The sequence below is a fragment of the Ovis aries genome, chromosome 11, assembly GCF_016772045.2.
Source record: "Ovis aries strain OAR_USU_Benz2616 breed Rambouillet chromosome 11, ARS-UI_Ramb_v3.0, whole genome shotgun sequence".
Classification (NCBI taxonomy): domain Eukaryota; kingdom Metazoa; phylum Chordata; class Mammalia; order Artiodactyla; family Bovidae; genus Ovis; species Ovis aries.
In genome coordinates this window covers 44,805,716-44,820,138 of record NC_056064.1, presented here as the reverse complement: position 1 = coordinate 44,820,138, position 14,423 = coordinate 44,805,716, and the positions used below count along the sequence as shown (strand labels likewise).

Here is a 14,423-nt window from a genome sequence, read left to right as displayed (position 1 = left end):
GTTGGGGCAGGGGCTGCTGCCTGCAGTTTACTGAGGCAAGCCATCCCATCTTCAGCCTTTCAGCAGCTCAGAATGGCTGTCTGGCCATCTACGCTTCCTGGGGCAGTGACCGAGCCCTTGGCCCGCTGGGACAGGCAGGCACCACAGCGAAGCCCGGGATCACAGGGCTCAGCCGCCTTCCAGGCTGCGAGGGCGTAGGGAGGGTGAGGGTTTGGGACATTCCTTTCCCCTTTCCTCGAGGGAGGGGACAGTGGATTCTTCTGCGCACAGGGACTGCACGCCTGCCTGGCTCGGCCTCTCTCGGGAGGTTTTCTTGCCCAAGTGGAAGGAAACTCCTCTTGGGGTAGGAGTGCTCCAGGCAGGGTGCCAGGAGGAGCAGCAGGCCACGTTTTGCAGACAGCCTCGGGCTTGGCACGGCCTCTCAGAAGGCCTTGGCGGCCGGCACTTGCCCTCCACAGATCGCGGACGGGGTGTATGAAGGCTTCCTCAAGGCCCTGATCGAGTTTGCCTCCCAGCACGTCTACCACTGTGACCTGTGCACCCAGCGCGGCTTCATTTGCCAGATCTGCCACCACCACGACATCATCTTTCCCTTTGAGTTTGACACCACAGTCAGGTATGCAGACGCCATGCCCGCCACCCTGCCCCACCACCCCCACCCAGGGGCTGGGTGGGGGGCAAGTCCCAGGTGCCACTGCATGGGGGACCAGCCGAGCCCTCACAGGACTCCCTGCCTCCCCCGAGCCACCCGTCTTCCTAGGGAAGAGGTAGCTGCTGCCCCTTTGAGTTGCATGGGGAGGACCTCACTTTTGTCCTCTGCAAACAGGTGGAGGAGGGGCTGGGTGAGTTTCTGGCCTGGAGTGCTGGCACAAGGCCGGGCACAAAGTGGGCACCTGGTGGGCAGTACCTCCCACTGCCTCTGCCCCGTAACGATTGTCCCCAGTCATCACTCATTATCAGAAGCCTCTAAATAGAAAGAGAGGCCACCAAACTTCCATTCCAACCCATGTGGGAGTAGAAAACTAAGCCGGTGGGAGTACCCGTTCATTTTCAGTAGGTGTCCCCAGACCCAAACTCGACCCCCCAGAACAGACCTGGGGCTGAGTTTTTTAAGCCGTAGAGTATTTGGAACACAGGCAAGGAATCAGTGAGTCTCAGCAGTATTTATAAGAAGGGAAATAGAATAGAGGGCATTGGTGTGCATCGTGGGGCTTAGAGATCAGCACTGCGGCGGGAACCTTTTGTCCCAGGATGGAGAGGCAGTGCCCGGTGCCTTGCGTGGCCGGGTCTGGTCAGGAGCACTGACCAGCCTCGAGCCCTGGAGGCTTGAGGTCCCAGCAGTGCTTGCGGCTTTCTCCCAGGTGCGGCGAATGCAAGACCGTCTTCCACCAGACCTGCCAGGCCGTGGTCAAGAAGGGCTGCCCCCGCTGTGCCCGCCGGCGCAAATACCAGGAGCAGAGCAATCTCACCTAATCCCACCTCTTGTCCCCACCCGGGACCCAGGGCTCAACCATCCCAGCTGGGTTGGCCACCAGCCTGGCTACACTCTCAAGGTGTCACAGAGCCAGGAAGACTCTCAGATGAGACCAGAGCACTGGTCTACAAGAGGGAGCCCCGGGAGCCCCTGATGACACCTCCTGCCCCCTATCCATCTGCTCCAGGAGGCACGGACACCAGCAGGTGCCCCATGTCTGACGGTGTGGGAGGAGGGGGCCTTTGCACTAACTGGCCCAGCTCCCCTCACTGACACCCCATCCCCATGAGGGCTGTTCAACACTGTGGAAACAAGACTTGGGGAGCATTTTCAATTCCACATTCCTGATTAAAAGGTCTAGTTTTTTTATGGTGGGTTTTTTTCCCTTCATATTTCGACAGAAAATATTTTTTTATTCTTGACCCTCCATAAGTCACCCAAGAAATCCAGGCATTCTCACCCTGAGCAAATGTGTAGAAACCGCTCAGGCCCAGCCTGGAGGTGGGTGGTGGCTGGGTGGATCCAGGACAGAGCCCACCAGCTGGCGGGTGCCTTTCCTTTGCCCTCACTGGGCGCTTGCTGCTGACAGCTCCTGTACAACGTGCCAAACTGCCGTGGGCCAGGCAGGCTCAGTCCTGAGGACCACGTTCTTTCCCCTCCTCCACCCCCATCTGCTCCCTGGTCCCCCCTCCACCTGAAAAGCCCTTCAATTTCTCTGTGTTAGAACCCACCCCCCATCCCTCCTGCAGCTCTCCTATAGCCTGGGATCTTGGTCCCGAAGGAGGAGGGCTATGACTCGGAACCAGCACTGTCAGCACTTTGAGCCTTCCTTGGTCCAGGGAAGGGTTGTCATCTAGCCCAACCCTCAGCCCTCTGCCCTCCTCATTCCTACCCCCGACTGACAGCCAGATGGGCAGAGGGTTGCTGCAGACGCATTTCAGGAACGCACCCCCGCCTGATGGACCTGTGGGGACCGAGGTAGGCTGGGTCCACACTGCCCCCCACCATCCTTCCACGAAGAGTGCCAGCCCTGCTGCAGAGATGCACAGAGACACGCAGGAGAAGCCACCTGTGGAAGGATGCTCAGCCAGTTTATGAAGCCATGAGTTCACAAAGTTTTGCTGGACTAGCCCAGGAGGGCTGCTGCCAAGAGATTGGAACATTTCATTGGAGCATGACTGCCTTTGGAAGGGGTCTTCAGGTGGAGCCTGAAATTGTTTTCAAAGTGATATTTAGACCCTGGGGCTTTGGGGGGCATGATTTCTCTGTTGCCTCCCCCCCATTTCTCCTGGACCCAGCAGGCCCCCCTCAGCCCTGGGACCCCCCCTGACCATCTTATCTGTGCTCAGCTGAGACAGGAGGCCTCAGGTAGATATCCACCTTCACTGTCAAAAGACGAACCCACTCCCACCTCTCCCTTGGGGTGATTTGGCTGCTGAGTCACCTGCCCAGCCCTGTGGAGCTGGATAAATTGTGCAATAGAATGGAGGAGGTGGTGGGTGGGTCAGGAAAGGGGCTGTCACACAGCTTCTTTGTCCCCATCACAGAAGATAGTGCTCAGCGTACCAAAGCCTCCTAAACCAGAAAGTGGATCCTTAGCCCCACCCGCACTCCCAGCCAGCATTAATGCTCCACCAGAAACACAGCCTGATCAGAGCCATATTTGGTGGTCCTGGGGTGGGCAGCACTGCCTAAGCCCAGCCCTGTGAGTGTATTCTGTATCCCAGAAGATCCCTAGGTGGCAGTGGGAATGAGGCCCTGGAGAAGCCCACTTTGGTTCAGCGGGGCCTGGCACACCACACTCCCCACCTTCTCCGAGACCAGTAGCATTAAAGCTCACTGCCTCCCTCCCACCACCAAAAAGCTGCTGATGCTTTCAGATGAGTTGATTCACCCTCTTCACCTCCAGTGGAAAGCTGGTATGAACCTCAGTAGTGCCCACACTATTTTTAAAATTTCGTTTTATGCAATAAACTGTTTCTAGTGCAGGGCCCTGGCCCTGAGAAGTGCTTTGCCATGTACCGAAGGAACTGCGGCCATGTGACTTTTGAGTGATTTTGCAGTAAAGACCTGCTGTTTCTAACCTGTGGTCTGGTTTCTGAATCTGAAAGCTTCCACTGACTGGGGGAGACCACAGGCCCTCAGATACTGTCTGATAGCCTCCACTATTCTCTTCTCAGTCCCTGGGCACAGGGGAGGGCTGGAGGGGGGTGGTTATAGGTAAACGGCATGGCAGCAGTGGGGGGGGGGGGGGGGGTGTAAATGGGTAAACATTTGCAAGCAGGGGGCTTGTGTGCCAGGAGTGAGCATGGAGAATAGTGAAAGTAATTCTTCAGTCTGCCCGCCCTCCTTGCCTCTCCTCCGAGTCAGCCCTTCCCCCGCCATTGGGGAGGTTTATTCACATACACTTATGTAACTGAAGCTAACGCCTGGAATCCCACTGTGATGGCTTCTTTCCTGTTCCTTAAATGTCAAAGCACAGACCCCTGACCCTGGAACGTGTGAAACCATTCACATTGGTCATCCAAGGTGAGAGAAGAGGCTCAGGAAGGAAAGGCTTGTGAGCAGGGCCGGATTCAGGGCTCATGGTTTCAGGGCTCCACCTGGCCTTGGCTGCCAGCTTTCCTCTGAAGTTCCAGCAGAAGTCTGGGGGGCGGGGAGGGCCTGCAGGAGGAAGCCCACTGCTGCCCTTGTAAAGACAGGAGAAGGAAACAGGCTAATTCCCAGGGAAATCAAGGTGCAGGAACTTGGGACTGAAAGATTCATGTCTGCAATTTCCTGTCCTTGAAGCAGCCTTTCGGGTCTTTGAGGAAGCGCCCTCTGCCCATTTTGTGAGCCCCAGCTTCGCTCGGGGGCAGCAGGTGGTGGGCTCGAGGAGCCTTGAGGGACCTGGTGTGAAGAGGCGGGACCCAGAAGAACACACGGCCAATGTGCTGCCTTTGGACTCAGTCATCCATCCTTAGCAAGGTGTTTCTGAGAATACTTGTTTCTCCCTTCCCCCTCCTGCCTAAAGGAGGATAGCGGATGGGGGGTTTGGAGACCCCAATTCAACCCAAGAGGAGGGCTCATCTCATAATAAAATTAGTGATAATAATAACTCATCAGATGTGTGTTCTTACAATGTGATGGTAACAATACGTTAGCCTGACCTGCTGCAGTCTATGGGGTCACAGAGAGTCACCACTTAGTGACTGAACACCAACAACAATCCTATGAAGTGCGTGTTACTGTCCCCAGTTTACAGGAAAGCAAACTGAGATGCAGAGATAAGGTGAGCATCAACCCCAGGAGGGTTGTTCTGAGCTTTGACGGATAGGCTGGGGGTTAGGGGGGCTCCTCCCCCACAAGGATCAAGGCCAGGAGGTAGGGGAAAGGGGGTGGAGTAGAGCAGCAGTGGAGGGAAACCTGACCCGGCTTCCTCCCCGCTCATCCCACCGTCCAGGCTCTGCTGCCTTCCTCCAGGAGACAGCCAGGTGTGGCCCAGGATCCCCGGGAGGTGCAGGGGAAGGGGGTGGCGTCTGCGCTCCTCGGGCGCTGGCCCGTCCCAGAGAGGACAGGAAGCCAGGACACCGGGGATTGTCTCTCGCAGCCGCAGCCCCAGCCCCGGGAGGAAGTTCTGCCGGGTGCTCTCCGCCGGTGCCTCCCTCGCTATATTGTTGAACAGGAAACAGGGCAGCGCGGGAGCGGGGCGGTGGAGGAGGGAGCACCGGACGACGAGCCCCCCTCGCGCCTACCAGGACAAGTGGAGGCGAGGCCAGCGAGCGGACACCGAGGTGCTGGGCGGACTGGGCGGGGGTGCTGATCTGGGGTGGGGAGGGGGACTGCAGGTGGCGGGGTCCTCACCCGGCAGCACCAAGCACCCTTCGCGCACCGCTCAGGAGCCGGAGCTGAGCGGTCTTGGGAGGAGCGCGGCTCGGGACGGATCTTGCCCTCTCTCGGGAGGAGGTGGGAGGCGAACGGCTGCCCGCCGTCCTGGGACAGGAGAGGCCCAGGTGCAGGCCCCCTGCGCCGACTCAGGCGTGGGCGCCGCTGTGACTCTTGTCTGTCTCCCAAGCCGTGGACGCAGGGCACCTCCTGGTGAAGGGTCGGTCCTCTCGCTCCAGGGACCCTCCCCGCTCCCACGATCCCTCTCCTCTTCGCTCCCCCCAGGATCGGGGAAGGAGACGAGGACCGGGTCCCCTCCCCACCCAGCCAGTGACCCAGCGCTCCGGGGAGCGTCTCTGCAGCGGGAACCCCGCTCCAAGTTTTTCCAGGCCTGGCCGAGCTCAGTTCAGAAAGGGCCTGGGGAGGACGAGGATGGGACCGGAGCTGCAGTGCCTGCAATCCGGGTGGTTCAGAATGCAAATAGCCTTGCTAGGACTGGGGACGCTCCAGCTAGACGGCAAGCGGGGTCGAGCAGTCCTGAAGCATCTCGTCCGCGGGACGCAGAGCCTCTTGGAAGCCTATCCCAAGCGTGGGGGTGGGGTGCGGCAGGGGCCTGACCCTACCCTCCCTTGGCTCCACTCGCGTGCCTTCCGTGCCCCTTCTGCCGCAGCCCTCCCTGCCCCTGCCCCTGCCCCTGCCCCTGCCCCTGCCCCTGCCCCTGCCCCTGCCCCTGCCCCTGCCCCTGCCCCTCCCTCAGGCCTTCTCCTGCTCAGGTCCCGCCTCCAAGGCTCCACCGGCCCAGGCGGATTTCTTCAGGCTCCGCCTCGCCCCTCCCAGACACCGCCGCTTCGGGAACTGAAGGCGGTCCTTCCAAGCGTCCCTCACCTTCTTTGCTCTCCTTGCCAGCTCCAGCTCCCTGAAGTCTCTCCAGCCAAGCCGTCTGAAGCCCCGCCCAAGGAGATGGCAGGGCCCTAACCTGCATCCATCCGCCGGCTCCACCCAGCCCGCCCATGGGCTCCTCGAGGCCCGCCCTGCCGACGTAAGTGAGAGGCAGGGGGTCCGGGGAAGGTGGAGAGAAGGGTGTCCTCCTTAAGCTTGGTTGGCTTAGCTCCAGTCAGCTCACGGACCCGCGTCCAGGGCGCAGTGTGCTCAGTGGCTGTTTACACTCCTTCCCCGTCGAGGAAAGTTTGAGAAAGTAGGGAAGGAGCGCTAGGCGCCCCGCGGCCAGACGCTGTGCCTTGGATCCCTCAGACTCAGAGGCCGAGCTCCCACCTGCACCTGCGGGTCGCAGGTCACCGTCGTGGGGCAGTCGGTGTGGCCGATGTAAAGGCTTGGAGGCACCAGCCTCACAGACGGGCTTCCAGTTGGGCTGTGACGCCGCTCCCCCGACACACCTGGGGCCAGGCTGAGCCTGCCGGAGGGAGAGTGGGTTGTGGTGTTCACTCCGGGATAACTTTGGGGGTCCCTTGGGTACACCGCACGGATAGTCACTATCAAAGAGTGCATTCTCTAGGGGCCACTCTCATGGGTCAATATAGAGACCGCAGGGCAGGGGGCAGGCAGCAAGGGCCAAGCCTCTCTCTCTGGACCTGGAGGTGGGAGCCGGAGCGCAGGGGGCGGTGCTGGTCGGTCTGGGCGGGCGGGGCTCCGGGGTCACGTCTGTGGCTAAGCCGCTGGAGAAGAAAGAGAAACCAAGAGAACCGGTTTCCCCGGCCTTGGCAGTCGCAGCCCCTTATGCCAAGGCCCTTGGACTAAGCAGGGCAGGGACACTCCCAGAGTAGAGCGAAGCAGGGGCCGCTCCCAGAACCTGCACCCCCAACTCTGTCCCCCTCGGGCCTGAGGCGCACGCGCCGGGGTGGGTGGCTGGGGTGATGGCGGCCAAGGACGCGATTTCCTGAGGGTTCCTGGAAGTGTCGGGACAGGGCAAAATGGAGGTATGGGCTATTTTTCCCACTTTACAAATGCGGAAACCGAGGCCCAGTCAATTTTTATACACACGTGATGTCAACTTTATCACGGGCTGCTGCTGCTAAGTCACTTCAGTCGTGTCTGACTCTGTGCGACCCCATAGACGGCAGCCCACCAAGCTCCATCCCTGGGATTCTCCAGGCAGGACCACTGGAGTGGGTTGCCATTTCCTTCTCCAATGCATGAAAGTGAAAAGTGAAAGTGAAGTCGCTCAGTCGTGTCCGACTCTTTGCGACCTCGTGAACTGCAGCCTACCAGGTTATCGCGGGCAGTCCCCCCCAACCAGCCTTAAAGCTTCCCTGGCTTTAAAGCCGGACCGTTGTTAGCCACCATCTCCCCACCGAGGGATAGAATTTTATACTCCAGGCCGCAGAATGAAAGGGCTGTCTTAATTCCATCGCTGCGTGTAAGAATTAAAACCGTAGAGATTATTTCACCCAAGCCCCGCGTTTTAGAGATAGGAAAACCGAGGCCCGAACGTACACGATTGTAGCTTCGGGACTCGAAGTCTTCGGGCTCCCCTGTGCGGAGCGCGGCCCTCTCGGCGGCCCTGACCTCCGCGCCCCTCCTTCTCGTCGCCCACAGGGACACGCGGCGGCGGCGATGGCGGCGGACGTCGAGGGGGACGTGTACGTGCTGGTGGAGCATCCCTTCGAGTACACGGGCAAGGACGGGCGCCGCGTCGCCATCCAGCCCAACGAGCGCTACCGACTGCTGCGCCGCAGCACCGAGCACTGGTGGCACGTGCGGAGCGAGCCGGGCGGCCGCCCCTTCTACCTGCCGGCGCAGTACGTGCGCGAGCTGCCGGCCCTCGGCCACCCCGCGCCCGCCCCGCCGCCCCCCGCGCCCCTCCAGGGCCCCGCAGCTCCGGAACCGCTCGCCTATGATTACCGCTTCGTGAGCGCGTCGACGCCCGCCGCACCCGACGGCGGCCCCGCCGAGCCCCGGGGCCGCGCGGGCTCCCTGTGCGGCCGAGCTCGACCGGGCGCGGCCACCCAGCGTCGAAGCCTGGCGCCTGGCTCGCCCGCCTGCCTGTACACGCGGCCCGCGGCGCCCGTGCGGCCCGCGCAGTCCTTGGACGACCTGGCCCGCACCGCCGCGCCCCCTGCCGGCCTCCTCGGGAGCGGAGGCGGCTTCAAGGCCTGCAGCGTGGCCGGCTCATGGGTGTGCCCGCGGCCCCTGGCGCGCAGCGGCTCCGAGAACGTCTACGAGGCCATCCAGGACGTGCGTGGCCCCTCGACGGAGCAGCGGCCGGAGCAGGTATGCTACTGGGAGTCGGGAGCGGGGAGACCGGGGCGGGGGTTACTCCCCCGCTCCAAGAGCCCGGACTCTGGGAGACCCTCTGAGCCTTAAGTCCCGGCTCGACGGAGCAGCAGTGTCTGCCGGCTTTGACCAACTCGCTCACGCCGAGCCTGACTTTGCTCAACCACGAAACCAGAGGGGTACAGGCACACTCAAGATTTCTTATCTGCAGTTCCCAAATGCCAAATCTCCCTGGAGCTCAAAGGGCTTCTGTAACTCAGTTAATGGCAGAATTTAACTTGAGCCGATGTGCGGCCGTGGGCAGCCTTAGTATACCCCATTTAGTGTGAATATTTAAGTTTTGCTGTAGAAGTTCAAGTAAACCCGATACGGTGCCGCCCAAGCCTTGCTGGGAGCGTTATGCCCCCCGTAGCAGGTGCGGGCCCGTTACCTTTCTAAAATCCAAACCATTCCAAAACACATCTGGAATGAAATAAGGGATGGTGGCGGAGTGCCGCCGGCGGCTCTACCTGCCTCGCGTTTCTCACATGAGCTTGGGCTTTGGAGGAGATAATGGATGTGAAAGTCAGGGGTCTGCTTCCTTTTTTTGGCTGGTTCCAACATTTTAGTTCCTTTTTAAATTTTTTTTATTTCGATGGGTTTGTTTCAGAAATAAGTCCAGTTATAGTGAGGATGTTCTTTTTGCCTCAGAATCTGGTTATGTAAATTTGGGGATTTCTGAAATAATATTTAAATATGATTTTTAAAATAGGGGCACGTTTTAAAAACTCTTACAACCTCAGAATACTTTGCTGGCCCGGACTTCTTCAAGTTTAGGGACTTTTCCGGGAAAGATGGGGGAGGGGTTGGTGCACAGGCCCCCTTCTGACATCTGCTGCGGCTGTGTAATTATGGGCAATCCACTTCCTCACTCAGAGTCTCAGTTTGCGTTTAGACCAAGAGGCTAGGGGACGGTGGAGAGATGACTCCTGAAACTTGTGAGTCTCTGATTTCCTTTTTTGGACCCAATATGATTATAATAAATATTGATGCCTGCCACGTGCGGAGACTGAGTCTGGGATGCCCAGAGGAAGGACGCGCCGTCCCCATCTGCGAGGCCCCGGGTCTTCACTCTTCCTGGTCTTCTTATGGCGCAGTGTTCAGGATTTGAGGCTATACAGACTTGAATTTGACTCTGCTGGATCACCTGCCAGCTGCTAAACGAGTCACTTCATTCCCCCCGCCCTCTTGTATACACGCAGAACAATATCAAAGGATTCGAGTTGTTGAGAGCCTTAAAAGAGGTGAAGCGTGGAAGTGCTTGACACGTAGTAGGCGGTCTGCCAAGACTGGCTGAGGGCCCGCTCCACCTTCGCTAGTTTTTGCAAGGGGCAACCCGCCCTCTGGTGGCCACAATGGAGAACAACGTGCGGCGGGCAAGGAAAGAGATCGAGGACCCTGAGGGGAGAGAGCTGAGGACGTGGAGGGTGATGGAGCCAAACCCTTGCGTCAAGCGCCTCTGCCAGCCCACCATCTACCTATTCCATCTTCTCTGGAATGGCTGCACGCCTGCTCTCCTTGCCCCCGGCGCCGCTCCGTTTCTTCGGCAGACTCTCGTGCCTCTCCACACTCTTTGTCCTTGTGATGGTGGGAATATCTGTTTGGCTCTTGGAGGTGCACTCCCTTCTGGAGATGGGGGACTGGCCTTGCTCTCTGAACGCCAGCTCCTGGCATCGAGCCTGGGCCAGAGCCTTAAGGGGTGTGCTGAGGAGGGACAAGGAGAGGCAGCTCCCTTAACCATGAACCCGGGCTCTGCAAGTCTGCCCAAGGGGCATCACAGCAGAGCCCAGGACCACAGTGGGAGAAGACCTCCCGCCCAGATCCCAGTACCTCCTGAGCTCAAAGAAAAATCCCAGCAGCCAGCGTCTCCGCCTCGAGCCTCCAGCTTCTGCAGCTGCAGTGGTGTTTTAGGAGTAGGTGGACATAGATGATCAGTGTAGGGAGCAGGGCTTGTACAGGGAGGAACTGAGGCGACTGCTGGAGACCTGGGTTTCCACCGCGATTCTCTGTTGAGTCGCAGCTCTGGCCCTAATTCACTGTGTGACCTCAACAAGTCACTTAGCATCTCTGGTCCTGTTTCCTCCCCTGTGTAATGGGAATGAGACCACACTCCCTGTGGCCATGTTTTATTTGAGTGTCAGCTGTCGGCCTCCCTTGACACTCCATCCAGGACAAACTCCAGAGGAGGGGAGTTGGTTCCTTCCTGGGAAGGAGGTCCCACCCTGCTCTCTGTTCAGCAGCACTTAGAGGAGTTTCCTGAAACGTGAGCCTGCCTGTAATCTCCTTGGAGGAGAAAGTTCCCACCTTTCCCCCTCCATTCACTAAGTGTGAATTGATGGAACACCTGCCAAGCACCAGGTGAGCCTTTGGATCTAAAGGCGACCGAGGCACTGCTCCAGCTCTGGGGGGCTCACTGTCTGGGTTGGGAAACTGGCAGGAGGGGACAGATCTTCAGCGTGGGGCACAGGCCGTCGGTGATGGAGCTACTCGAGGTGCTGAGACGCGTGGGCAGAGGCGAGGTGTGAGCAGGTGTGGCACCTTTGGGACCTTACAGGTGGGGCTCAGGGATGAGAGTGTGGGGTCGGGAGTGGATGGTGTCTTGCTGAGCAGGGACTCATGGGCTCTCGGCAGGAATTTGGGCTTTATTCTGCAGCCATTGGAAGGCTCTCAGCAGAGAGGGGAAGGGGATTGAGGGAAGACCCTTGCAGCTGGGCCTTGGAGAATGACGAGGACCTTCGCGGTCTCCCAGGCATGCAGTAGTGGCGGGAGATTTGGGAGGTAGGCTGGGTGGGACCTGGTGGCCAATGGGCTGAGGGGGTAAGGAGGATATCAGGAGGAGCTCGCCTCCCAGCGTGCCCTCTGGCACTGGCAGTGGTGCTGTTTGCGGCCTGGATACTGGGGAGGAGGTGGTGGAGGAAAGAGGCGATGCCTACTCTGTCCGTGCCTGGCTCCAGTCCGGGACAGCTAGGACTGCTGCCCAGGAGGAGGCCCTCGGCATGTGATAGTGGAGTGATGGGGGTGGACAAGAGCGCCTGAGACAGTCCTGGGGCCACGGCATTCGAGACAGCCCTGGGGCTAGAGCGTTTGGGTGATAGAGGGAGGAGAGAGGAGCGAAAGAGGAAAGAACAGTCAGGGAACAAGAAGGGAAAGCAGCAGAGCACTGGCCCAAAAGCCAAGGAGCGTCCAGAAGAAAAGAGAAAGTGAGATAAAGGTCACTGGGCTTTATCGGAAGCGGCCACCAGAAGGTCAGTGGCTACCTTATCAGGAGCTGGTCCAGGGGTTGCTGAAGGCAGAAAGCAAAGGGTCAGGGGAATGAAGGCTGAGGACACAGGTGCAGAGTGTAGACAATTCTCAGAAGCTAGGCAGAGAGGGGAGACCCTGTGTGGCCAGATGTGGGTGTAAATCTTGGGTGGGGGCTCCCCAGAATCTCCTAAGAGGGGCAGGAAGACAGGGAGGCAGAGGATGGCGAGGAGGTAGTTGAAGAGATTCCATGCCAGGAGAAAGAAGTGAGGAGCAGAGGCTGGGAGCAAGGGGGGAGGAGGAGGAGGAGGGGAGAGGGGGAGGGGAGGAGGGGGAGGGATGTGTGGGTGGAGGTGACGTGGGGTCATCAGAGCAGGTGGGGACAGTGTCCAGTAGGTGGACCATCGGACAAGGGGAGAGGGTGGTGAGGAGGGCAGGATGATCGGCAGAGGCAGGGACTGGCGCCCCTAGAAGCGAGAAGCCTCTACCACATGGGGCATTTCACCAGTCACCCAGCTAGGCTAGCACGTAGTAAGCGCATGCTGTGGGTTGGCCACTGGGACACAGCCTGGGAAGACGCAACAGCCCCTGTCTCAAAGGGGCTAACAGTTCCACGAGCTCTCACTCATCCTATGAGCTCTCACCCTCCCATTGCTCACTTTGGCAGCACATAAATTCAAATTGGAACAATACAGAGGGGATTAGCACGGCCCCTGAGCAAGGACGACACAGAAGTTCGTGAAGTGTTCCATATTTTAAAAAACAACAACTCATATTCCCAGTGGCTTGGAAGGCAGACCTGGGCACACCCCACACTTGACCAGAGTACAGACAGAGGTTCAAAGAGGTTTAGTGACTGACCAAAGGTCACACAGCCAGGAGGAGGCGGTGTCAAGACCAGATGCATTCCTCCAGGCCCCAAACCCCACGCTGACTCCCAGGCTGAGTCTCAGCCAGGCGGCTTTCAGGCCTGGCCGCCCCGTTCCCCTCAGCAAGGACAGTACAAGCCCAAGGCAAACAGGTATTCACCTTTCAGAGTGCCCGGTATGTGCCCAGCCATGTCATGGGCACCGGGGCAGAGAGGAGGCAGGAATTCTCTGCGCCTGATGGTGAGGTGGGAGAATGAGATGTCCCAGGAGAGGGTAGAGGGCCTTCCCTGGTGGCTCAGTGATAAGGGACCCACCTGCCAATGCAGGAGACACATTCAATCCCTGGTCCAGGAGGATTCCCTGGAGAAGGAAATGGCAACCTGCTCCAGTGTTCTTGCCTGGGAAATCCCATGGACAGAGGAGCCTAGCGGGCTGCAGTCCATGGGGTCGGACACAATCGGTAGCTAAACAATAATAACTGGAGAGAGGTAGAAGCACCCCTTCCGAGGAGGGAGAGGTGGCGGGGGAGGAAAGTGGAGGACTCTACCGGTCCTCCCCGCCCCCCACCTGCCACATGCTGCCAGGAGGCAGTCTGGGAACCCAGGGAAGCCGGGTGAGGAAGGGGCCTCTGTGACTCCTCCCCAGAGACTGCAGGGCCCACCCCTGGGCCAGGGGCCGTTCTGCCCCAGGGATTTCAGGGTGTGGTCACCACCGCGCCCTAGAACGACTCAGAGGTGGGAAGGGCCAGGCTGGCCACCTGGACTGGAGCCCGCCCCTGCCGCTGGGCATTGGCCACTGGGAGGAAGGGGTCACAGCCCCAGTGTCCGCAGCGTCTTAGGCAAACGGCCCAGGAGGCGCCGCACCTGAGCAGCTTCCAGACGGCTAGGAGCCCCCGGGCGCTCCTTCCTCCTCCTCAGCCAGACCGGTGAGTGACCAGGAAATGTGCCCTGGAGTCGGACCCTGGGGGAGGAGGGGCGCGCCACGCGGTTTTCCCACACCCTCCTGCGTCCCCTCCCGATCATTCCGTCAGCCCACCCCAGAAGAGAACCCACCTGCTGACCCCTGCTGCCACGTGCCCTGCCCTCCCCTCTGGTTCCCAGCCCCGCACTCCATGGGACAGACTCCAAGGGCAGCCCCAGGGAGCTGTGACCGAGATGAGGGAACTGGCCTTGGGCAGACCCAGCGGGATCCCCCTTTGGGACCAGCTGGCGGGAGGGGGGCTTCTGTAAAGGAGGGGGTGGTCAGAACAGAGGAGCGGAGGCCAAGTAGAGGGACTCACGTGTCCGCTTGTCCGCCCTCCCTTCTAACAGCTCTCCCCACTGCCCAGTTAGGATAGCTCTCCTAGAGTGGCCCAGCTGGTTTCTTTACACCTGGCCTGAACTCACCCTCCCCGTGACTCACCTGCAGCCCCAAGCTGACCCAAGAGCCCCACTGCCCAGCCTATGACCTGGTTTCTGAAAGAGTATGTCCTAGGGGACGCCCCCTCCCATGCTTACCCACATTGCTGGCCGCTGAGAGCCCTCCCTGCCCACTGTTCCCAAGGTAGAAAGGCACAGCCTCCAGCCCTGCAGGCTACTGTCGCTGGGTGGTCCCCCCACCCCTACCCCCACCCCCAGCCTGGGTCTCACCTGGTTCCCTTCAGCCCCCAGGCTTCCTGAGACAATCCCCTGGCAAGCCCACCAGCCTCCCCACTTCCTCCCTGAGCT

The 14,423-nt window shown here is 59.7% G+C and overlaps 2 protein-coding genes and 1 non-coding gene across 14 annotated transcripts in view; all 3 read left to right on the top strand.

Annotated features, from left to right (window-relative positions):
* PLEKHM1 (pleckstrin homology and RUN domain containing M1) overlaps positions 1-3,557 on the top strand; it is a 57,616-nt gene extending 54,059 nt beyond the window's left edge. For 10 of the 11 annotated variants that reach the window (XM_060394924.1, XM_060394928.1, XM_027974391.2 and 7 more), the window contains 2 exons: positions 459-616; positions 1,362-3,557. In XM_060394924.1, coding sequence (XP_060250907.1) covers positions 459-616; positions 1,362-1,473 — 270 coding nt within the window. In that variant the 3' untranslated portion in view covers positions 1,474-3,557. Of the gene's footprint in view, positions 1-458; positions 617-1,361 lie in introns of those variants that run through there. The other variant, XM_060394930.1, reaches the window with a different exon arrangement.
* A 1,569-nt stretch (positions 3,558-5,126) lies between these two features.
* ARHGAP27 (Rho GTPase activating protein 27) overlaps positions 5,127-14,423 on the top strand; it is a 36,980-nt gene continuing 27,683 nt past the window's right edge. For both annotated transcript variants that reach the window (XM_027974394.2, XM_042256118.1), the window contains exons 1-3: positions 5,127-5,247; positions 6,245-6,377; positions 7,892-8,566. In XM_027974394.2, coding sequence (XP_027830195.2) covers positions 7,910-8,566 — 657 coding nt within the window. In that variant the 5' untranslated portion in view covers positions 5,127-5,247; positions 6,245-6,377; positions 7,892-7,909. The remainder of the gene's footprint in view (positions 5,248-6,244; positions 6,378-7,891; positions 8,567-14,423) is intronic.
* LOC114117033 (U6 spliceosomal RNA) lies at positions 12,500-12,606 on the top strand. The gene has a single exon (XR_003590828.1). It is a non-coding gene; the product is annotated as a U6 spliceosomal RNA (small nuclear RNA).